The 20,408-nt window shown below is 52.5% G+C and overlaps 2 protein-coding genes across 2 annotated transcripts in view; one reads left to right on the top strand and one right to left on the bottom strand.

Annotated features, from left to right (window-relative positions):
- Window positions 1-5,501, bottom strand: part of LURAP1 (leucine rich adaptor protein 1) — a 15,102-nt gene extending 9,601 nt beyond the window's left edge. Inside the window, 1 exon segment of the mRNA XM_008699266.2 lies at window positions 5,210-5,501. Coding sequence (XP_008697488.1) covers window positions 5,210-5,413 — 204 coding nt within the window. The 5' untranslated portion in view covers window positions 5,414-5,501.
- A 3,579-nt stretch (window positions 5,502-9,080) lies between these two features.
- Window positions 9,081-18,733, top strand: POMGNT1 (protein O-linked mannose N-acetylglucosaminyltransferase 1 (beta 1,2-)). Its single transcript, XM_040627346.1, has 22 exons — window positions 9,081-9,189; window positions 9,675-9,844; window positions 10,476-10,590; window positions 10,739-10,857; window positions 11,706-11,771; window positions 11,863-11,976; window positions 12,746-12,863; window positions 13,053-13,151; window positions 13,542-13,669; window positions 14,030-14,100; window positions 14,322-14,397; window positions 14,580-14,663; window positions 14,747-14,788; window positions 15,002-15,060; window positions 15,401-15,473; window positions 15,567-15,695; window positions 15,780-15,905; window positions 16,908-16,972; window positions 17,179-17,223; window positions 17,453-17,588; window positions 17,857-17,966; window positions 18,061-18,733. Exons 2-22 carry the CDS (start codon window positions 9,725-9,727, stop codon window positions 18,146-18,148), a joined length of 1,983 nt encoding a protein of 660 aa, XP_040483280.1. The 5' UTR covers window positions 9,081-9,189; window positions 9,675-9,724; the 3' UTR covers window positions 18,149-18,733.
- The last annotated feature ends 1,675 nt before the right edge of the window (window positions 18,734-20,408 follow it).

The following is a 20,408-nucleotide window of genomic DNA, read 5'->3' on the forward strand; positions in this document are numbered from 1 at the left end:
AAAAAAAAAAAAAGAGTTGGATGCTTAACTGATTGAGCCACCTAGGTGCCCCTACTTAATCTCTCTTGCCCTCAACTTTACTTGTTGTCTCTCAATCTGGAGACCTTCGGTTCTAGTTTTTTAAAAATAGATATCAATTGATAAATGTTTATTAAATTACTCAGGACAGAACTGTCTTACATCTAGAATGATAAACCAGAACACAACCAAGTATTTGTACACTGAGAGTAATACCGGCATTGGAATTAAACAGACCTGGATTCAAATTCCAGTTACGCCATTAACAAATCATAGGAAATTGGAATTTTTCCCCTTTAAACCTTCATTTCTTCATTGGAAAATGAGGGTACTATCTCATTTAAAGGTTTGTTTTTTAAAACGAAAGGAACATATTAACATGTGTGAGATACTGCCTGACAAGTACCAGTTCACATGGTAGCTATTGGGCTTTCCATATTACTATGGTCAACTTATGCACCACGGCGTAAGCGCAGAACAAAATTCTGTACCTGAAAGTATTTGCGATTTTGGAATAATAGCACAACTCTAATTCAATTAAACAAATGATTATTTGGCACCAGGGTTGTCTAATAATTACAAAGATCATGGAGAAACTGTCCCTGCTTGATAGAAACTTGCAGTTTCAATAAGGAGATATGGACATAAATGACTGAAATACCACAGACTATACAGATTTTTAATGACGTACAATAAAAGAGATTACCTTAAATTATTTCATAGTGGGGACAAATAAATTAACAGTGAAACCAACAGTCCTAGTCCATAACCAAACTAAATGTATTAAATAAAACTTCTCATTCTAAAAGTGCTTCTCCTGCTATATTAATAGTCTCCTTCCTTCCTTTCTTCTCCTTCCCCTCCTCCCTTCCCTCTGTACTATTCTCTTCCAAAACTTACATCTCCAATCTTCTGTTAGGATAAAAAGGGGCCGGACACCTGGTTGCTCCGTTAGGGAGGGGTTCTTAGAGTACGATTCTTAAACATTCACAAACCCTTTTGTTTTCAGCTTCACTTGTGCCCCCAGTTCCAGAAAGATCTGGTGCTTCCAGCTCCTGAGACCTTGAGGGTTTCTGCAGTGCAAAATGTGTTGCGTTTCAGCTTTCCTTGCTGCTGGCTCGGAATTCAGCTTTCTTTAGGTCTTCTAAGTTACCATTCTTCCTTCTGCTTTTCAGCTTCCAAAATTTTGTTCCTATCATCTTCTCTCCTGTTTTTGTTGTCATAATGGTTTCATGGCTTTTAAAATAATCCTTCTACTAGCTTTTTAGTGACGTTTCAGAAAGAAATGGAGTAAATGCATGTGTTCAATCTGCCATCTTGACCTCGAATTCCCTCCGACTTTATTCATCCTTCAAGCCCCAGCCTCAAATACCAGTCCTCCTCTAGGAAGTCTTCCCTGCTCTTCCTTAAGATAGAATTAATCCATTCAGTTATAAAACAGTATTTATTGAGTGTTTCTTATAGGCATTGCATTGCGTCAAAGGAAGAAAACATACCATTTCTTAACCTCAGAGAGTTCACAGCTTATGGGTAAGATAGGACAATGACGCAGGCACTTAAGATTCAGTGTGGCAAATGCTAGGGGAAACAACTGCTATCCAGAGGGCCATGGCTATCTAGAAGGCCATAACCCAACCAAGCCAGATAGGAAAATGCTTCCTACAATAAGGCACATGAGCTGAGACATAAAGGTTAAGTAAGACTTAGCCAGAGTAAGCGGTGGAGAGAGGCATTCCAGCCAGAGGACACAGTGTGTATCCCCTCCGATTCAAAGTGGCCTTTCCATGGGCACCTGGCTTGCTCAACCAGTAGAGCGTGTGATTCTTGATCTAGGGATTGTAGGTCTGAGCCCCACGTTGGGTGTAGAGACTACTTAAAAATAAAATCTTTGGGTTTTTTTTTTTTAAGATTTTATTTATTTGAGAGAGAGAGAGCACAAGCAGGCAGAGTGGCAGGCAGAGGCAGAGGGAGAAGCAGACTCCCAATGAGCAGGGAGCCCAAAGTGGGGCTCAATCCCAGGACCCTGAGATCATGACTTGAGCTGAAAGCAGACACTTAACTGACTGAGCCACCCAAGAGCCCCAAAAATAAAATCTTAAAAAAAAAAAAGAAGAAAAAGAAGTAGTAGTTTTTCCAGAGTACAAAACTGATCATGTCACTCCTTAATGAAGACTCTTCCAGTGGCGCCTGGGTGGCTCAGTCGTTAAGCATCTGCCTTCGGCTCAGGTCATGATCCCAGGGTCCCGGGATCGAGCCCCGCATCGAGCCCCGCATCGGGCTCCTGGCTCTGCCGGGAGCCTGCTTCTTCCTCTCCCACTCCCCCTGCTTGTGTTCCCTCTCTCGCTGGCTGTCTCTCTCTCTCTCTCTGTCAAATAAGTAAATAAAATCTTAAAAAAAAAAAAAAGACTCTTCCAGGGAGCCCATCCTGGGTCCTAATAACACTTACCCTCCTGTACCAGAGTTATTAATCTGTCTCCCTCCCTCCTGTGAGCTCAGCCTGAGAGCTCCCTTAGAGCAGGGCCTGCACAGTTCATTGATGGCGCTTAGCATCAGACTGGATAGGTCAGATTCAGCTTTGTGATTCTCTTGCCTTTACTATCCTTGGCCCCTCTGGTGGTCCCCAGGACTCAGGGGGTTGAGTTTTACCATGTCGATGGGAAATGAATCTGAGAACCAGAGTCTGTAGTCCTGTGACAGTGGGATTCCCTGACTGTGACAGCATCGCTCCCCAGAATAGAAAAAAGCAAGGCTTTCTTGCCAGAAAAAGAAACACTCATTCCATACCATCTTTTTGGAAACAGAAAGGGGATAAATCCTCAGGAGAGATGCAGCCTCAAAAGCCACTCCAACCCAGTTCTCTTCCCAGGGGGATTCAGGTCCCCCACTACCCCTCTCAACACATACACATCAGATTCTCTGCCCAGCCCCGGGTTCACAAGTACAGCTTCCTCGTTGCTCAATTCAAATCACCCTGGGGTAAAGCCCGGAGATCCCAGTCCCAGCTCCCTGGCCATGGATTGAGATTCTCTAGACTACTGTTACTAGGACTATCTGATCCCACAAGCCCTGGCCCCTCGTCCTCCAAGAAGCAGAAAAACCGAGGCCAACAGAAAGTCAGGGCTCTGCTCAAGATCTCGAAATGATTCAGGAGCTGAGCCAGGACTTGAACCCATGACTTCCCCTTCCTTGCCTAAAGCTTTTTTTTCAAGCTGCTCTGTGGGGGTGGGTTGTCGCAGCAACAGTTCTCTGGGTAGGAGGATAAGTAGGAGAGGTTGCCATTGTTTCCCCTTCCCACAAATCCCAGAGTCTGGCTGGTTCACTCAACCTGCGAGAGGGGGAGGGAAGCAAGAGGAAAGGAGCCTAGAGGCGGGAATAACCTTGGCCTTAAGAACAGCCCTGCCCCCTCCCTGCAGGATTGCTGGGAGAGGGACAGTTGAAGGACTGTGCTTAGAGAGCTTGGACCAATTCTGCCACCATTGGCTCCAAGGGTAACCCTCTGCCCAGCACCCCCCCCCCCACCGTGGGGAGGGCTGAGTACACAAAGACATCAATGACGTCTTGGCCAAGGAGAGAGAAAGGAATGGGGTAGGAAGCCCTTCCCTGTTCTGGCCCCCAGCAGGCTCCCTCCTTTGTCCCTTTCATGGGTAGCCTAGGGTCCCAGGTCAGGCAGAGACCTAATCAGAAGTTAAATGTACCCCCTTAAAGTTTCCAAACAGCTAAACTCCATCAAAGGCAAAAGAGTTAAAGCCAGAGAAGAGGCATGGCTTCTCCACTGGCTCCCTCTGTGAGCCCAGGTGAGCCCCTTAACACCTGCCAGCATGCCTCATCTATGGGACGGGGGAAAGATGACTGCTTTTCTCACTTCGATGACATAAAATGTCTTTAAAGTGTCTGGCACAAAACAGATCTCAATGGTAAAAATGTAAAGGGCAGGCAGATCATCTGAGTTCAAAGCCTGGCTCTGCTTTTTACTTTCTGTACGACCTTGGGCAGTTACTTAACCTCTTTGCGCCTCAGTTTCTTTATCTACAAAATATCATTTGCCTAATAGGGTTGCTGTGAGGATTAAGCGAATATTTTGTAGAGTGCTCAGCATGATGCCTGGCACGGCTTTGTACCACGAAGCAAAGTCAAGCCCCTCCCTTAGGTGGGCAGTCACAGCCCCGCTCTCAAGAATTTGGCATTCACCTTCAACCTTCAGAGCCAAGTACACATGGCATGTAAATCCTTCCCCCATGGAGCCTTCCCTGATTGCCCTGCCCAGAAGGCTCTCCTCCCAGCCTAAGAGCCCCCATGCTTTCCTCTGCTCTCTCACAGCCCAGCTAGGCAGATGGTGGGCTCCAGAAAGACTGATTAGCTGACACACTCACTGTGACCTCCTGGTTCTGAGCCAGAGAGAATTCTTCAGTTCCCCAGAACCGGCTGCAAAGTGGTGGCAGGTGTAAATTACCCGCCTCACTGGAATCAGGGCCTTGAGGAGCCTAGGCAGCCCCAAATGCCCTTCTGGCTCTGAATCTACACCAGCAGCAATGGGGAAGGGGGAGGGTGCCTACTTCCTTCTCTTCTCCCCAAGAAGGTACAGATGAGATGCAAAAACCCAGTGTACCTGGGGGGCTCAGAGGTGATGGAGCCAGCACTGATGGGCAGCACTGACTGCCCAGGTTCTAGGAACTTCCAAGTACTTTAAGTGGGGGTTGGGGAAAGGGAGGATGTTTTTAGTGGCCCTAGTCCAGGCGGTTTTCACCCAGATCTCTTCTGTGCTGAATCCTGTCATGAATACGGAGCAAACCCTGGGCCCAGTTTACAGCAGGAGAAGAAACTGGTTGCACTATAATGGTGGCCAGGGGATAGATGGCCCATGGTGGAGGGGTGGGATGGGGGGAGATTTGTGCTGTGCTAGGTTCTTAGTGCTTCCCAGCCTCACCTCTCCTCTCCCAATTATTTGGCAGGAAAAACTTCCAAGAGCCAGTGCCTCCCACCTCAAGTCTTCAGGACCCACCAACGCCCCACTCACCCTTGGAGGGGCAATTAATGGACCTCAGGGTTTAAGGATTGATCTGGGAGGGATCCTGAGGAGTTAGGTAGGGAGTTTTAATTCGCTCCTCTCCAACCCAACTCTGGGGGCATAAGGCTGTCCCTTCCAACCCTAGCTGGGGACTCCGTCCTCCTGGCCCATGGAGCCCACACTCACCAGCTCCATCCGCAGCGCCATGATCTTGTCCCCCAGGCCGTGGCCGTGGCCCGGGCTGGGTGCCCCCGGGAGCAGCAGGGCGCCGGAGGTTCCCGGCTCCCATTCGCCTCGCAGCCCGCGGAGCAGCCCTTCAGGGGTCTTCCTGCCCACCTTGCCCTCCACATCTCGCAGGTCAGGCGTCTGGGACTCCGCAGTCCCCTCCATGCGGGCCTACAGCTGAAGAGGACTGGGCGACCGGACGGCGGGGTCTCGTTCCCGGGGGTCCTCCTTTCCCGGCTGCTGGTGCGGAGCGGAACCGGTGGGTCCCCGCCCGCGCCGCGCGGGGGCGGGCGGAGGGCGCCGTAACACTCAGAAAAGCCGCGCAGAGCCAGAGCTGTGCTAGCGTTCGTGTGTGTGCCTGTGTGTGTTGTGTCTGTATTCGAGTGCTGCGCACACAATGTCTGGCCCTGGAATGGGTGGGGCTGGGCGATTTGTACTTGGATTTGTATTTGAAGGAGCACTAGGAGTGCTCTTTCGGTGCCTTCTCCCCACTCTGACTGAATCCAGCCAGTCACACAGCAGGCGCCCAATAAGTGCTGAAAAAGCTAAGCATCCTCAGTTAGGGATATGGGAGTTTAAGGAACAGTGGTGACAGAAGCTGCAGAGGGTTTTATAAGGCTTCCTGGAGTAGAGGGGCTGGGTCTACAACAGTGGTTAGAATTTAGCTAGCTACTGACACAAACACACACATACACTTTCAGCATAGCCACTGAATTTATTTTTTTAAGTTTATTTACTCATTTATTTTAAAGTAATCTCTACACCCAACATGGAGTTCGAACTCAGACCCAGAGATCAAGAGTTACATGCTCTTCTGACTGAGCCGGCCGGCTGCCCTGCCCCTGAGTTTACATTAAAGAAGTGGAAAGTAACGTTCTTCTGGCCAATGAGAAGCAACCAGTATTGAAGAAGAAAAGGTCCACATGGGCCAGATCCTGCTTGATCCTGTAGACTGATGCTTCTTAAGCTTGACTGTGGATATGAATTTTCTGCAAATTTTGTTAAAATGCAGATTTTGATTCCGTAGATCTGGTTTGGAGTCTGAGGTTCTTTTCTTTTTTTTTTTTTTTAAGATTTTGTTTATTTATTTGACAGAGATAGAGACAGCCCGCGAGAGAGGGAACACAAGCAGGGGGAGTGGGAGAGGCAGAAGCAGGCTCGTAGCGGAGGAGCCTGATGTGGGGCTCGATCCCACAACGCCGGGATCACGCCCTGAGCCGAAGGCAGACGCTTAACCGCTGTGCCACCCAGGCGCCCCTGAGGTTCTTTTCTAATAAGCTCCCAGGTGATGGCCGTGCTGCTGGGCCAGGGACCACACTTTGAGTAAAAAGGTTACAGAAGCTGGTTCTATGGTGCTTGGATTATATTTATAGGCAATGGGGAGCCATGAAAAGTTTTTTTTATTTGGCTTGATTTGGTTGTTTAATCCAAGTAATTCCAGCACATGGTCACAGAAGGATTTACAATGTAAAGATGGTTAACCTGCTCTATTCTTTCCTACCTATGGCCCCACTCCCCAGAGGCAACGGCACTCAACTATTTTTTTCTGGTGTTTATACGTATAACCCCACATACACTTATATAGCACTACTATTTATTAATTTTAAATATTGCCTACTGACTTCCTGTTATGATAAATATGATTTATCGCACACTCCGTACTTCCCCTCTTCCATTGACCCTATATATTTCTGTCACTCTTTTTAGTTCATTTAATGGTTACCTCTGTAACCTTAAGTAAAATATTTTTCCTTAGCATCTCGTGGTCCACAGAAGGGTTATCAGAGGCTAAAAAACACCAGATTCGCCTTTTTGAAAAATTACTCTGGATTTTGCAAGGGGAAAGTATTGGAGGGGTACAAATCTGGAGTCAAGAAAACTGATTGGAAGGCAAGAAACTGAAATGGCCTGGAGCAGGGACTGGTTGTGAGGTGGGAAAAGAGTTAGAACAGAATGGAGAACTCTTACGGAGGTAAGATTGATAAGACTTGGTGACTGGTTACATTCATTTACTTATAGTGTCATTCATGAAACATTCATGTTTGTTCAAGAAAACAAACGATTCCAATAAATATTATGGAAAGTCTACTGTTTGCTAGCCAGTGTGTGTGGTATAGAGAACACAGTGATGAGCAAACAGACCTGGACTGGTTGCTGGAGAAGAGGATTCAAGGGTGACTCTCGCCTGTTTGGTCTGATGCCACTCAAAAAGGAAGGGAACCCAAAGACAGGTCTAGGAGTGGAAAGAGATGATCACAGCAGGGGTTGCTTTGAGTTGGAGGGGCCTGTGAAGATGTCCAGCAGGCAGTCGGACACAGGTCAGCCTAGAGCTCTGGAGAAATGTTAGGACTGCAAATATGACTGTAAAAATCTAGACTGTGACAGAGGTCAGGAGAGTGGGTAAGATCTTCCATAAAGAGAGAGACTGAGAGAAAAGATCAGGGAGGAGCCCTGAGGGACATCTTTTTCAAATGCTAATTAAATGTGTTGGGTTTTCTACTGTTCGTAATACATACCTATTAGGAAAAATCACCCCCCCCCCAAAAAGGGAAAAATCACCCATGTTAACATTTTGGGTGATACCATCCCACCATTTAGGAAGCAGGTGGAATATGGAGAGCTCAAAAAAATCTAACTGGTCTTCTGGCTTCCTCCATTTCCTTTTAAAACATTCTCCACGAAACAGTAAAGTTTCTCTTTAATAGGACTATATCACTCCTCTGCTTAAAACTTCCCTGTCTACCTACTCACTTCAAATAAGCAGAGCCATCATCTCGAAACTTGTTAAAAATGCAGTATTCTGCTCTCCCCCAGACTATTGTATCAAAAGCTCTAAGAATGGGGCCCAGTAATTTAAGACACCCTCCGAGTGACCCTGATGCAAACTGAAGTTTAAGAACCACTGTGTTGGGGCGCCTAGGTGGCGCAGTCGTTAAGCGTCTGCCTTGGGCTCAGGGCGTGATCCTGGTGTTATGGGATGGAGCCCCACATCAGGCTCCTCCGCTATGAGCCTGCTTCTTCCTCTCCCACTCCCCCTGCTTGTGCTCCCTCTCTCGCTGGCTGTCTCCATCTGTCAAATAAATAAATAAATAAAATCTTAAAAAAAAAAAACCCGCTGTGTTAAGCTAAGTGCTTTGTATGTATTATCTCATTGAACTTTGACGATAACTCTGTATCACTCGTCAGTATAGGGTGGGGGGGTTAAGAGTGGAATGGAGCTGGGATACCTCGGTTTGAATTCTAGCTCTCCCAGCTTTGGGACATTGGGTCTCATTACTAATAGTACCTATCTCATGAGGTTGTTGTGGAATCAAATGAGTTGGTGTAAATAAAGTGCTTGGAAGAGTGACTGGCACCGAGTAAGCATCATGAAAGCATACCCCCATTTCACAGATTAGGGAATCCAGGCTGACATTTGAAGTGAAGTGACTTGCCCAAGGTCTAGGGTAGTGGTAGAAGCAGATTTTTAATTCCTCTTAGCCTCCAAAGGCACACCCCAGGCCTGGGTGCAGCCCTGCCCAAGCAAGGGAAGCGGGTAGCTGTGTCCGAGGCCTGTAGGCCCTCTGACCCTGGCATCCCGAGTGGTCTCCTCCAAGGCTCTAGGACTCCGACTCGACTCGGGTTTGCCATCCATGACGCTGGGGGCCACGGCTAAGGGGGGGGGGCGCCGCTCTCCCCCAGCAGCCACCCCGCCCGCCGGTTGCGAAGCTGCCGGGGGACTGAGTACTCGCATACTCGCGGCTGCCGACCCCCGCCGCCGCCGCCCTAAGCGCCGCCCGCCGCCCTCTCACCCCGCGGCGGCGGCGGCGGAAGCGGGGAGGCGGGCCGGGCCGGGCCGGGGCGGGGCCGCGAGCGGCATGGAGGAGGCGGAGGCCGCGGCGCGCCGGGCAGAGCAGTGCGGGCCCGAGAGGGGCCCGAGCGGGGCCCGGGCCTCCTGAGCCGTGAGTCCTTCTGGGCGGGAGTCCCGGAGGGGTGGCGCGGCCGGGGCGGGTCTCCCGAGTCCTCAGGCGGCTCCGAGCCCAGGAAGGAGAAGAGCGGGGCCAGATAGGAGAGGGCGAGGGCGCAAGGGGGTGGAGGATTGGGGGCTACGGTTGGGGGGTGGTATCTGTGCCCTTTGCCCACCCCAGGACCAGGAAGGCCTGGGGCTAGGTCCTTTTAGGGGCTGCTGAACCTTGGGAGCCGATTACTTGGCCTCTGCTCTGGGGACCCCGGGCAGCTCTGCCAGTTAGCCCAGCCCCAGGGGAGCTTCCAGGTGATCTGACCCCTCTGAAGGGTTCCTTTCCAGAGCAGTTGAGCCACTTTTCCCAGGTCGCACAGCCTGGACGTCTGCAGGGAAGAGTTGCTGGGAGGTCCTCCCTGGTCTCCCCAAAAGACATCAGACTTTGGGAGGAACACCTTACTCCCTGTGACCCTCTGGTCCTCTCAGATTCCTGAAGGCATGGGTTGGCCAGGACAGTGGTGACTCCCCAATCCGGCATGGACGACTGGAAGCCCAGCTCCCTCATCAAGCCCTTTGGGGCTCGGAAGAAGCGGAGCTGGTATCTTACCTGGAAGTATAAACTGACCAACCAGCGGGCCCTGCGGAGATTCTGTCAGGTATAGAGATGTCCCAACCCCCCCCTCCCCTACCGGGCTCCCTCCCAGCTTTACCCTAGCCTAGACTGTGGGCACTGGGACCTACCTTGGCTGCTCCCAACCCTGGAAAGAGGCAGCAGGTGCCTAGAGAGGAAACCTCTTTGTGTCATGCCCCTACGAGGTGGTGGCTTGGGCCCAGAGTTCTGGAATCAGAACCCAAGTACAACCCCCTGGGCTTCTGACAGAAACCTGAAGCCTGATCAGGAAGACTTTGCTCAGAGCCACACACCTGTCAGGCAGTCAGAGCTAAGACCCAGGTCTTCTGATCCCCGGCTTTGTTCTCTGGGACTGGCTCCATCTCTGGAAACTAATTGTGGAGGGGACCAAGGAAATCAGGGCCTCAAATGGAAGAATACAGGAGCTCTGGGTAGGGAGGGCCTGATGAAGAGAGAAGAGTCAGGGGTGGTTCCCTGGAGGAGGTGGTCTTGAAACTGGACCCTGGTTGGGGGAGTAGAACAGGGCGGATAGAGGGAGGAAAGACAAGCCGCAGGCTCTCCCTGTGTCCTCACTGCAGCCAGGGCCTTCCTTTCAGGAAGACCCTCAGTGATCTGGAGGGGTACCCCTCCTGAGTCATCCCTACCCCTCCCCTCAGACAGGGGCAGTGCTTTTCCTACTGGTGACCGTCATTGTCAACATCAAGTTGATTCTGGACACGCGGCGAGCAATCAGCGAGGCCAATGGAGACGCGGAGCCAGAGCAAGACTATGGTAGGGCCAGGCTGAGGATGGGATTGGCTGGTGAGGTGAAGGATGGGGTGGGGGGGTCCCCTAGGATCTCACAGCTGAGAAAGTAGGCAGATCCACGGATGAGACTCTGCTGGAGAGACTATCTCCATAACCTGTCGCACCCCCACAGATGAGGCCCTGGGCCGCTTAGAGCCCTCACGGCGCAGAGGCAGTGGTCCCCGACGGGTTCTGGATGTGGAGGTGTACTCAAGCCGCAGCAAAGTATATGTGGCCGTGGATGGCACCACGGTGAGTGGGCCAGTGTCTGGTGTAGTGTCACTGTATTCTACTCAGGGCGTGGCCCCCTGGCTCTGGGATCCACTGCCTGAGTGGGTACCTCATCTCTGCCACTTTGAGTATGTGGCTCTGGAGGCCTCGGTTCCTTCTCTGTAGGCTGGGACTAATGATTTCTACTTGTCAGGAGTAAGTGAGAAGGATGTGAAAGGTGTTACATGTAGTGGGATCTTATCAAAAGTGATCATTAAGGGCGCCTGGGTGGCTCAGTCGTTAAGTGTCTGCCTTCGGCTAAGGTTATGATCCCAGGGTCCTGGGATCAAGCCCCGCATCGGGCTCCCTGCTCGGCGGGGAGTCTGCTTCTCCCTCTGCCCCTCCCCCTGTCTGTGCACTCTCTTTCTCTCTCTGTCAAATAAATAAATAAAATCTTTTTTAAAAAGTGATCATTAGCAGTAGTAGGCAGATAATTCATTGATTTATTTCATAACTATTTTCTGGTCCCTTCTTTGGCCTCAGCCTTGTCTCGGGCACGGGGATGTAGGGGGTAATCAGACCTGGCTCCATTTGAGGGGCTCAATCTGGTCGATTATGATATCTATCAGCATGAGGAAGAGACGTTCAAGGGCTCTAAGATCCTGAAAGCCGTGGAGAGGAGGGTTGTAGAAAGATCTGATCTCTTTTGATGGGTAAGTTAAGGAGGTTTTCCGGAAGAGGTGGCATTCAAGCCGGGTCGGAAAAGAGCTGTTCACAGAAGCACAGGCAGGAGGGGAGATTTCATGCAGCTGGTTTTTGGAGTTCCCATAAGACAGAGAGACCTTGAATGCCCGAGTGAAGAGCTGTACTTGGTCTCTGCCGCCCGGTAGGTGCTGGAGGACGAGGCTCGAGAGCAGGGCCGTGGCATCCATGTCATCGTTCTCAACCAGGCTACGGTGAGGTTCTAGGGGGTGGGGGGCCTGGAGGGCTGAAGCTGAGCCCTCCTTGCTGGTGACGCTAACTCATGAAAGGTATGTCCCCTGCCAGGGCCATGTGATGGCGAAGCGTGTGTTTGACACATACTCACCTCATGAGGATGAAGCCATGGTGCTGTTCCTCAACATGGTGGCCCCTGGCCGAGTTCTCATCTGCACTGTCAAGGTCAGTGACTCGGCCCTCGGTTCTCTACCCCTAATAAAGCATAGTGGGAGGAGCCTCTGGGGAAGGTAATACAGGTTCTTAGCCTTGTCATTTGTATTCAGCAAGTAGTTATTGAGCACCTGCTGTGTGCCAGGCACCACTCTGGGTGCTGGAGATACAACAGGAAGCAACCTCTATGGAGCTTACATTCCGCAGGGCAAGATCAACAACAAAAAAGCCCAATACTTGTATAATGTCAGGAGACAGTAACTTAAGACAATAAGGCAAGGGAGCCAAGTAATGGGTGATGCATTTTAGAAAGGGAAGCTCTCTGTCAGGAAGTGACATTCGAGCAGAAAGCTGGGGAAGTAAGGCGAGGGCCAGGCGAATATCTGGAGGAAGAGAGTTCTAGCTAAGAATGGCGAGGGGCAGGCCCCGAAGTGGGAAGGTACTGGTGTGCTTGAGGAACTGCAGGGGTGCCGGTGGAGCTGGAGCAGATTCGGGGAGGGGAGGGGAGGGGTGGGAAAAGAGGGCAGGGAGGTGCACATTGTGTGGGATCCTAGGAAGGATTTATTAGCCTGGTGGCCTTGGATGATTCTCAGAATCTCTCCAAGCCTTCAGTTTTCTTATCTGTGAACGGAGAGTAGGCTCAGAGGGTCGTCCTGATCGTTGAATGAGCTAAGTTACAATAAAAGGTTTCACATGGTGCCTGACACAGAGCGAGTGCTCCTTGAAGCCAGGTCTGCCAGAACCATGCTGGTCAGGCTGACTGTCTGCTCTGGTCTCCCAGGACGAGGGCTCCTTCCACCTTAAGGACACAGCCAAGGCTCTGCTGAGGAGCCTGGGCAGCCAGGCCGGCCCTGCCCTGGGCTGGAGGGACACTTGGGCCTTCGTGGGACGCAAAGGAGGTACCAGCACCATAGGCCATTCACCTTATAGTATTGGCCAGGAGGAGCAGAACCCCAAGAAATGGAGTGGGGTCGGGGTCAAAGAAGAGCCAGAAGTGGTGGGCTGGATAAAAGTGGGCAGAGAGATGGGAAGACGCTTTAAAACTGGAGCCTGGGCCCACATTGTGCCTCATTCCTATCCCCTGCTAGGTCCTGTCCTTGGGGAGAAACACTCTAAGTCACCTGCCCTGTCCTCCTGGGGCGACCCAGTCCTGCTGAAGACAGATGTGCCGCTGAGCTCAGCTGAAGGTGGGGTTAGTGGGCGCTGGGCTTCAGGGCAGTGCCTGGGCTGGAGGAGGGCATTTGGGGCCTATTTGTTAAGCTTTATCATCTTCTTTTTTTTTTTTTTTTTTTTTTTAAGATTTTTAAAATTTATTTGACAGAGAGACAGGCAGTGAGAGAGGGAACACAAGCAGGGGGAGTGGGAGAGGGAGAAGCAGGCTCCCAGCAAAGGAGCCTGATGTGGGGCTCGATCCCAGAACACCGGGATCACGCCCTGTGCCGAAGGCAGATGCTTAATGATTGAGCCACCCAGGTGACCCTAAGCTTTATTTTCTTGACTGGGTTCCTGGGGCTCTGTAAACCACACTAGCCTCACGGCCCCCACGCCTCATCCCATTGACCCCATCCCTCTGTCAGAGGCAGAGTGCCACTGGGCAGACACGGAGCTGAACCGTCGCCGGCGGCGCTTCTGCAGCAAAGTGGAGGGCTATGGGAGTGTGTGCAGCTGCAAGGACCCCACACCCATCGAGTTCAGCCCTGACCCAGTGAGTGGGGCCTCAGACAGTGAGGCTTGGACTCCTCCTCAGCTTGGCAGGGGGATCTAGGAAAGAACCAGGATGGGCTTTGTAGACCCCAGCCCGAGAGGGAACCAGGACCTGGGGATTTATCCTGACCTCTGAAAGATGGGAAGGGGGAGGGGGGCGGATAGGGGGAAGGGTAGGCCATGGGAACAAAGGCCCAGAGTTGGAGCTGGGTTGAGTGTGTGGAAGGGCCCGGACAGGGAGACCCTCTGCCATTTCCGTCTCTACTCTGGAGTCGCCTTCTCCCCAAAGAACTCTTCCCTAGGCGGGGATCCTGGTTTCAAGAGGGAGAGAGGCAAGAGCTAAAAGCTGTTTTTCCCTCAGCTCCCAGACAACAAGGTCCTCAATGTGCCTGTGGCTGTCATTGCAGGGAACCGGCCCAATTACTTGTATAGGTGAGTCTGGGAGTGGGCTGTTCCAGCCCTGAACGGGAGGGTGCTTAGCACGGGGGACCTCGGCTCATCGGCCTGCAGGAGGAACTCTTGAGGTGGGAGGAAAGGCAACAGATTCTAGGCCCATTCTAGGTGGGTGAACAGGGGGGATGTGAGCCCATCTATAAGCACAGGGGGGCCCTGAGTTGGGATGGAGAGGCCTAACCCCTCCCTGGGCTCCCCAGGATGCTGCGCTCTCTGCTGTCAGCCCAGGGGGTGTCTCCCCAGATGATAACAGTTTTCATCGATGGCTACTATGAGGTGAGTGGGGTTTGGGGGATGTGGGGAGAGTAGAGCCCAGGGCCGTGGGCGGGGAGTAGAGCGATCAGAAGAGAGACAGCCCAGGCAAAGGCTGTGGAATGTGAACGGCTTGGCATGATGGAGCCTACAGGGTGGACGGGGGGCAGGTGGTTCACATGGTGACCAGTAGCCATGCCCCCCAGGAGCCAATGGATGTGGTGGCACTGTTCGGTCTGAGGGGCATCCAGCACACCCCCATCAGCATCAAGAACGCCCGTGTGTCTCAGGTACTTCCTAGGCAAGGACGGAAGGGGCACAGCTGACCCTGCCGTCCGCCAGCTCATGAGCCCTATTTCCACTCCCCACCCAGCACTACAAAGCCAGCCTCACTGCCACTTTCAACCTGTTTCCGGTGAGTAGTAAGGACAAAGCCCCTGGACCTAGGGAGGGGAAACATGGTATAGAGTCTGGTCTTAATGAGACAGCAAGCTCTTCTCCTCTCTGGGCCTCAGCTTCCTGATCTGGAAAATGGGGGTAGTGCTGCCTGAGAAGTGAGATGGGGATGGAGGAGGCACAGGATGGAAAAGGCCCCCTTGGGGTCATGCTGTCCCCCCTTCCCCTGCAGGAAGCCAAGTTTGCTGTGGTTCTGGAAGAGGACCTGGACATTGCTGTGGATTTTTTCAGGTGAGGGGAATGCCCCTCCATAAGTGCTTCTCCATGCAGCCTCTGTCCGCTGCCTTGGGCCTCTTTCCTTAACTGGCTCTCCAGGGAAGAAGGGAAGGGGGTGTCTGGGAGAGCTTTGTGGGAGAAGTCAGCTCAAAAGTGGGGGAAAAGCCTGAGGAAAGGTAGGATGGCAGGTGTTGGGGTTGGAGTAGAGTAGAAAGGATGGGTGGAGATGTTGGGGATCTGGGGGACGGGACAAGCAGGCGTGACTCCTGAGTCCCATCTCCAGCTCTTCCAGCATCACTGTGTGACTGCATTTGTCCTTGCCCTTCCCTGAACCCTTGGACCCTGCCTCTCTCAGTTTCCTGAGCCAGTCCATCCACCTGCTGGAGGAGGATGACAGCCTGTACTGTATCTCTGCCTGGAATGACCAGGTAAGCCCAGGGGCCAGGGGTCAGCTGCGGGATTGGTACCGGCACCAAGCTAAGACCTCTACCACGCCCCGCCCTGCCCCCCTCCATCCCCAGGGATATGAACACACAGCTGAGGACCCAGCGCTGCTGTACCGTGTGGAGACCATGCCTGGGCTGGGCTGGGTGCTCAGGAAGTCCTTGTACAAGGAGGAGCTGGAGCCCAAGTGGCCCACACCTGAAAAGGTGCCCTGGCAGGGAAAGGGGAGTGGGCTGGAGTCCCCCACCAGCTCCAAACCTCTTCACCTTCATCATCTTCCATGCCCCCAGCTCTGGGACTGGGACATGTGGATGCGGATGCCCGAACAACGCCGAGGCCGAGAGTGCATCATCCCTGATGTTTCCCGATCCTACCACTTCGGCATCGTTGGCCTCAACATGAACGGCTACTTCCACGTGAGTGGGAAGCAAGGTGTTGCGGAGGCGGGCACGGTATGGTAGACGGAGCAAGAACACGGACCCCGAGCAGTCCAGCTCTGCCACTGGCTAACCTGGGGGGGAAATTCCATATCCTCTTTTGCCTCAGTTTCTTTATTTGTAACGGAGGATAAAAATCCCATCTACCTCATAAGGTTTTGAGCTGATGAGGTTTAAATGAGTTACTATATGGAAAATGCTTTGAACTACAAGCATTATATAAGGGTTAGCTGGTATTATTTTTATTATTACTATTCTTAGCACCAGACTGTCGGTGTGGGGAGGGTATTTCTGCCACCAGGCACTTACATAGCCCTGCAAGCTCTGCCCTCCCCTGTCCTTGCAAATGTGGGCGCCCAAGCCTCCGCCTGAAGTGAACAGGGACATCCCCAGGCCCCCATGCCTTACCTGGCCGTGTCTAAAGGGCCACTCCCCAGTTACAGCAAGAGTATGCCTTGAGATAGCCCAGCCCAAAGGAACAGACGGGTGGCTTGGAAACTCCTAGAAGCCAGAAGGATCCTGAGAGGCTGGCTTATACAAGACCCCAGTCATCTCCTAGAGAGGGGCAGGGTTTACCTGAGGTCACTGTCAGTACCTTAGTCACAGCACTTTCCTCCCTCTCAGTGCAGCCTGTCCTTTCACCCTTTCACCCTATAGGGCCCGTTCTGGCTTCTGTGGCCCTACAACAGCAGACCCAAGGACAACCACTGGGAACAGGGACTAGCTCAGGGGTCGGTAGCATGAGCTGCCAGTGTGGGCATGAGCTCTCCAGCAATAGTGGAACCCAAACAAAAGCTAGTAAGAGCCTGCCAAGGATGCTACGAAGAAGAGAATGGGGAAGACTTGGGGGGGGGTGCTTATTAGAGGGACCTCTGTGGGTCCAGGACTTCATCTGTGGTCCCTATGGATATGTGGTGGGTCACTGGGCCCGTGTGGGCCTGACAGTGGAAGACCTGATGCCCACCCTCACGCCCACTCCAGGAGGCCTACTTCAAGAAGCACAAGTTCAACACGGTTCCAGGTGTCCAGCTCAGGAACGTGGACAGGTGGGGGCTGGGGACAGGGCAAAGGGGAGGATGTCTAGGAGCCTTGGTGACCAATCCCCAGTATTCCCTTCCAACCCTGGGACCTGTTTTTTGTTTTTTTTTTTACCCCAGCCCTGCTGCCACCCAATTCCCATGTGATCCCTTGCCTTGCCCCTGGAACCCAAAGGGTGACACGTTCCCCTGACCTATTTTTCCTTCTCCTTCAGTCTGAAGAAGGAAGCTTATGAAGTGGAAATTCACAGACTGCTCAGGTATGGCCTCTGGCAGTAGGGATATATGGCAAGGCGTGAGGAGGCAAATACTGGGGGTCTTGGCCCCATAAATTTGGGGCCCACTGCAAAATGAAAATCAGGCACCTTGTTCAAAAATTAAGAATTTCAAGATAGCAATAGCAGAGCATTAAACTAAGCACAGGGCCTTGGGTAACACACCTGTGACGCAGGCTTTGTCTTGGCCTTTCTCCCCTACCCCCTGCTACAGTGAGGCTGAGGTTCTGGACCACAGCAAGAACCCATGTGAAGACTCTTTCCTGCCAGACACAGAGGGCCACACCTATGTGGCCTTCATCCGAATGGAGAAAGATGATGACTTCACCACCTGGACCCAGCTTGCCAAGGTGCCCCACTAACACACCCACCCCAGGCTTACTCCTCCCCACCAGATACAGGGAGCCTTTTTTCTGGAATCTTCTACCTTAGAACCTTCTCTTCGTACTCTGGGAAGCCCTCTTCCAACCCTTTTGTCCAATTCCATATTCTAGAAGATGCTACATCTTGCAAATTAAGGAGACTGCTGAGGAGGGGTGGGGTCTGGGCCAAGGGTCCTCAATGCCCCCTCCCCACAGTTCTCTGACCCCTGCCTCTCCCCCCTACCCCATCTACCAGTGCCTCCATATCTGGGACCTGGATGTGCGTGGCAACCACCGGGGCCTGTGGAGATTGTTTCGAAAGAAGAATCACTTCCTGGTGGTGGGCGTCCCAGCCTCCCCCTACTCGTGAGTGATTCTTTTCTGCCCTGGGAAATGGGAGACTAGTGGGATTAGTGGACATAGCTTATAACCTCTTCCCTATACATTTTCAAATTCCCAGGGTGAAGAAGCCACCATCAATCACCCCAATTTTCCTGGAGCCACCCCCAAAGGAAGAGGGAGCCCCAGGAGCCGCAGAACAGACATGAGACCTCCTCCAGGACCCTGCAGGGCTGGGTACTGTGTACCCCCAGGCAGGCTAGCCCTTCACCCCATCCTGTAGGATTTTGTAGACGCTGGTAGGGGTTGGGGCTGGCTTGTTTTTAACATGAGACTTAATTACTAACTCAGAGGGGAGTCTTCCCCTGCTCCAACGCCCCTGTACCTGAGTTGGAGGTCTATTTATTTACTTCCCTGTTGGGAAGGGGCAGGATGGTACCTGGGAATCACTGGGGTCCCTGGGCAGCTGATCCTGCCCTTTGCACACTCCCTCATCCCAGGCCTGGCTCAGAATCTAACCTATTTATTGACTGTCCTGAGGGCCTTGGGAACAGGCTGAAGCCTGGAGGGCCTTGATTCCTTTCTTGGCTGGGGTGCTGCCCTGAGGGTGGGGCCGGCTCTTACTCAGGAACCTGCTGTGCCCAACCCATGGACAGGCCTGCTGGGGCCCGCCCGCTGATGCAGACTCACTCAGAGACCCTCAGACACGGAACCAGGCCTCTTCTCAGCCTCCCCTTTGTCCAGGTTTCCAAAGCTGGATAAGGTGGTCATTGATTAAAAAAGGAGAAAACCTCTGGGGGTGTGTTTTATGATTGTGTGTGTGTGAGGGGGGTCAGGTGGGCGGGTGTGTGAGTGAGAGAGAGAGAGAGAGAGAAATAGATAAGTAGGAGACATAATGGTCGTGATGGATAGGGAGTTTTCCTTACTGTCCTCCACAGGGTTTAGCTTCCATTTGGTGCCATTTGGCCACCAGGGGATGCCCAAGTCTCAAACTCCAAGATTTTTCCCTAAGCTCCACCTTAGGACAACTGAGCCTGACCTTAGCCCCGCCCTACATGGGGCTGAGCTTACAGCAGCCACCCCAAACCCCTTCCCCACGGAGCTGTTAACCTGCCTAGCTTGTCTCGGCAGGTACCTGTCCCCAAAGATGGAGCAGGAGAGCAAAAAGAGATACTTGGGGGTGGGGGTGGCAATGGGAGAGCGGGTGAGTCTAGTGGAGACAGAAAGGAAGTGGGTGAGACAGAACCGGGCGGGCATTATTCAGGAGGCTAGGACTGGGCTGCAGACAGAGTTATAGGAGCAAGGATCTGTGGCCCTCAGGGCACTTTGTATGCAGATTCCATATCTAGGCATTTTTCTGGAGAAAAGCCATCATTTTCATCAGCTTCTCACCCAGCCAGTGATCCAAAGAGATGAGGAAGATCTAACTTAGATAGCGGAAGAAGCACCGGGAAATGAATGGGATTGTCGGGAGGGAGTGGAGGGGAAAGCCTAAGGCAGGGGGCAGGACGTTTAAGGGATCTGTACAGGACTCAGGATCAGGAAGGTGAGTGTAGAACACACCTCCTGAGAAGGGGACAGCCTCCAGAGTCCTTTCAAGGTGAGCCTGGTGAGCTCCTTATATAGAGCCTTGCCCAGGGAGGCAGGAACTGACTAGAACTCACACCCTTTCACCAGCTCCACCCCTCCCTCCCCCACTGGTGCCTGGAGCCCAGCTCCCCGATGGCACAGGTGGCACAGGTGGTGTGTTGCTTTGACCGTTTCTCGCCAGCCCGACGCCTTCAGTGTTTGCTGGAGAGAGAGATAGTGCTTGAGGTGCCGCAAGGGCCAGGTTGAGGGGAAGTGAGCCCATGACGAGGTGGAGACCCGCCCTGGGCAAACATCCCCGACAGCCTCTGTGTGGGCACCTGATGCGTGAGAGATGGTCAGGTGGTGACAGGAGGGGAGAGGGACTAGTGGGGACTTGCTCTCCCTGCCCGGCCCCCCAGCAGGCTCCTGATCGAGGCCTCAGACTAGCCCTCGGGCACTTGTGTGGCTCTGGCCTGGTTGTTGTTCCTGCTTGGGCTCAGCAAGGGGTGGTAAATAGTTCTGGGCTGCCCTAGAAAAGCCAGGGAGGAAGGATCAGGGGTCAACGGGAAGCAAGGGAGGACGGTCTGCCAGGCTGGGTTATTTGGCCATAGCCTCCCTCGTTAGTGCTGTCAGTCCTCGTTCAGCAGCAATCAGATCTATGGGATCTTCTGGCCTTCAAGTAAATCTGACTGCATGCCAGCCGGGACCCCACCAGGCTCTGGAGTCAGGCAGCCCAAATCAAGGCTCAGCCCTTCAGGGCGGGTTGTGGATGTGGAACAAGTCACTTGGCCTTTCTAGGCCCAGTTTCTGGAGCATGGGGTGGTTAAGATTAAATAAGAGATCAGATCTGTAGAGTCCCAGAGGCAAGCCAAGACCAAGAATAAACAAAGTTCGTTCTAA

This window comes from Ursus maritimus, unplaced genomic scaffold, assembly GCF_017311325.1.
Source record: "Ursus maritimus isolate PB19 unplaced genomic scaffold, ASM1731132v1 scaffold_12, whole genome shotgun sequence".
Lineage (NCBI taxonomy): Eukaryota > Metazoa > Chordata > Mammalia > Carnivora > Ursidae > Ursus > Ursus maritimus.

What these genes read in the sequence shown, in the direction of transcription:
- POMGNT1 (XM_040627346.1), top strand. Translation starts at nt 9,725, where the DNA reads ATGGACGACTGGAAGCCCAGCTCCCTCATCAAGCCCTTTGGGGCTCGG. An exon ending in TCTCTGCCTGGAATGACCAG is followed by an intron (nt 15,474 to 15,566) that starts GTAAGCCCAGGG and finishes CTCCATCCCCAG; the next exon opens with GGATATGAACACACAGCTGA. An exon ending in ACATGAACGGCTACTTCCAC is followed by an intron (nt 15,906 to 16,907) that starts GTGAGTGGGAAG and finishes CGCCCACTCCAG; the next exon opens with GAGGCCTACTTCAAGAAGCA.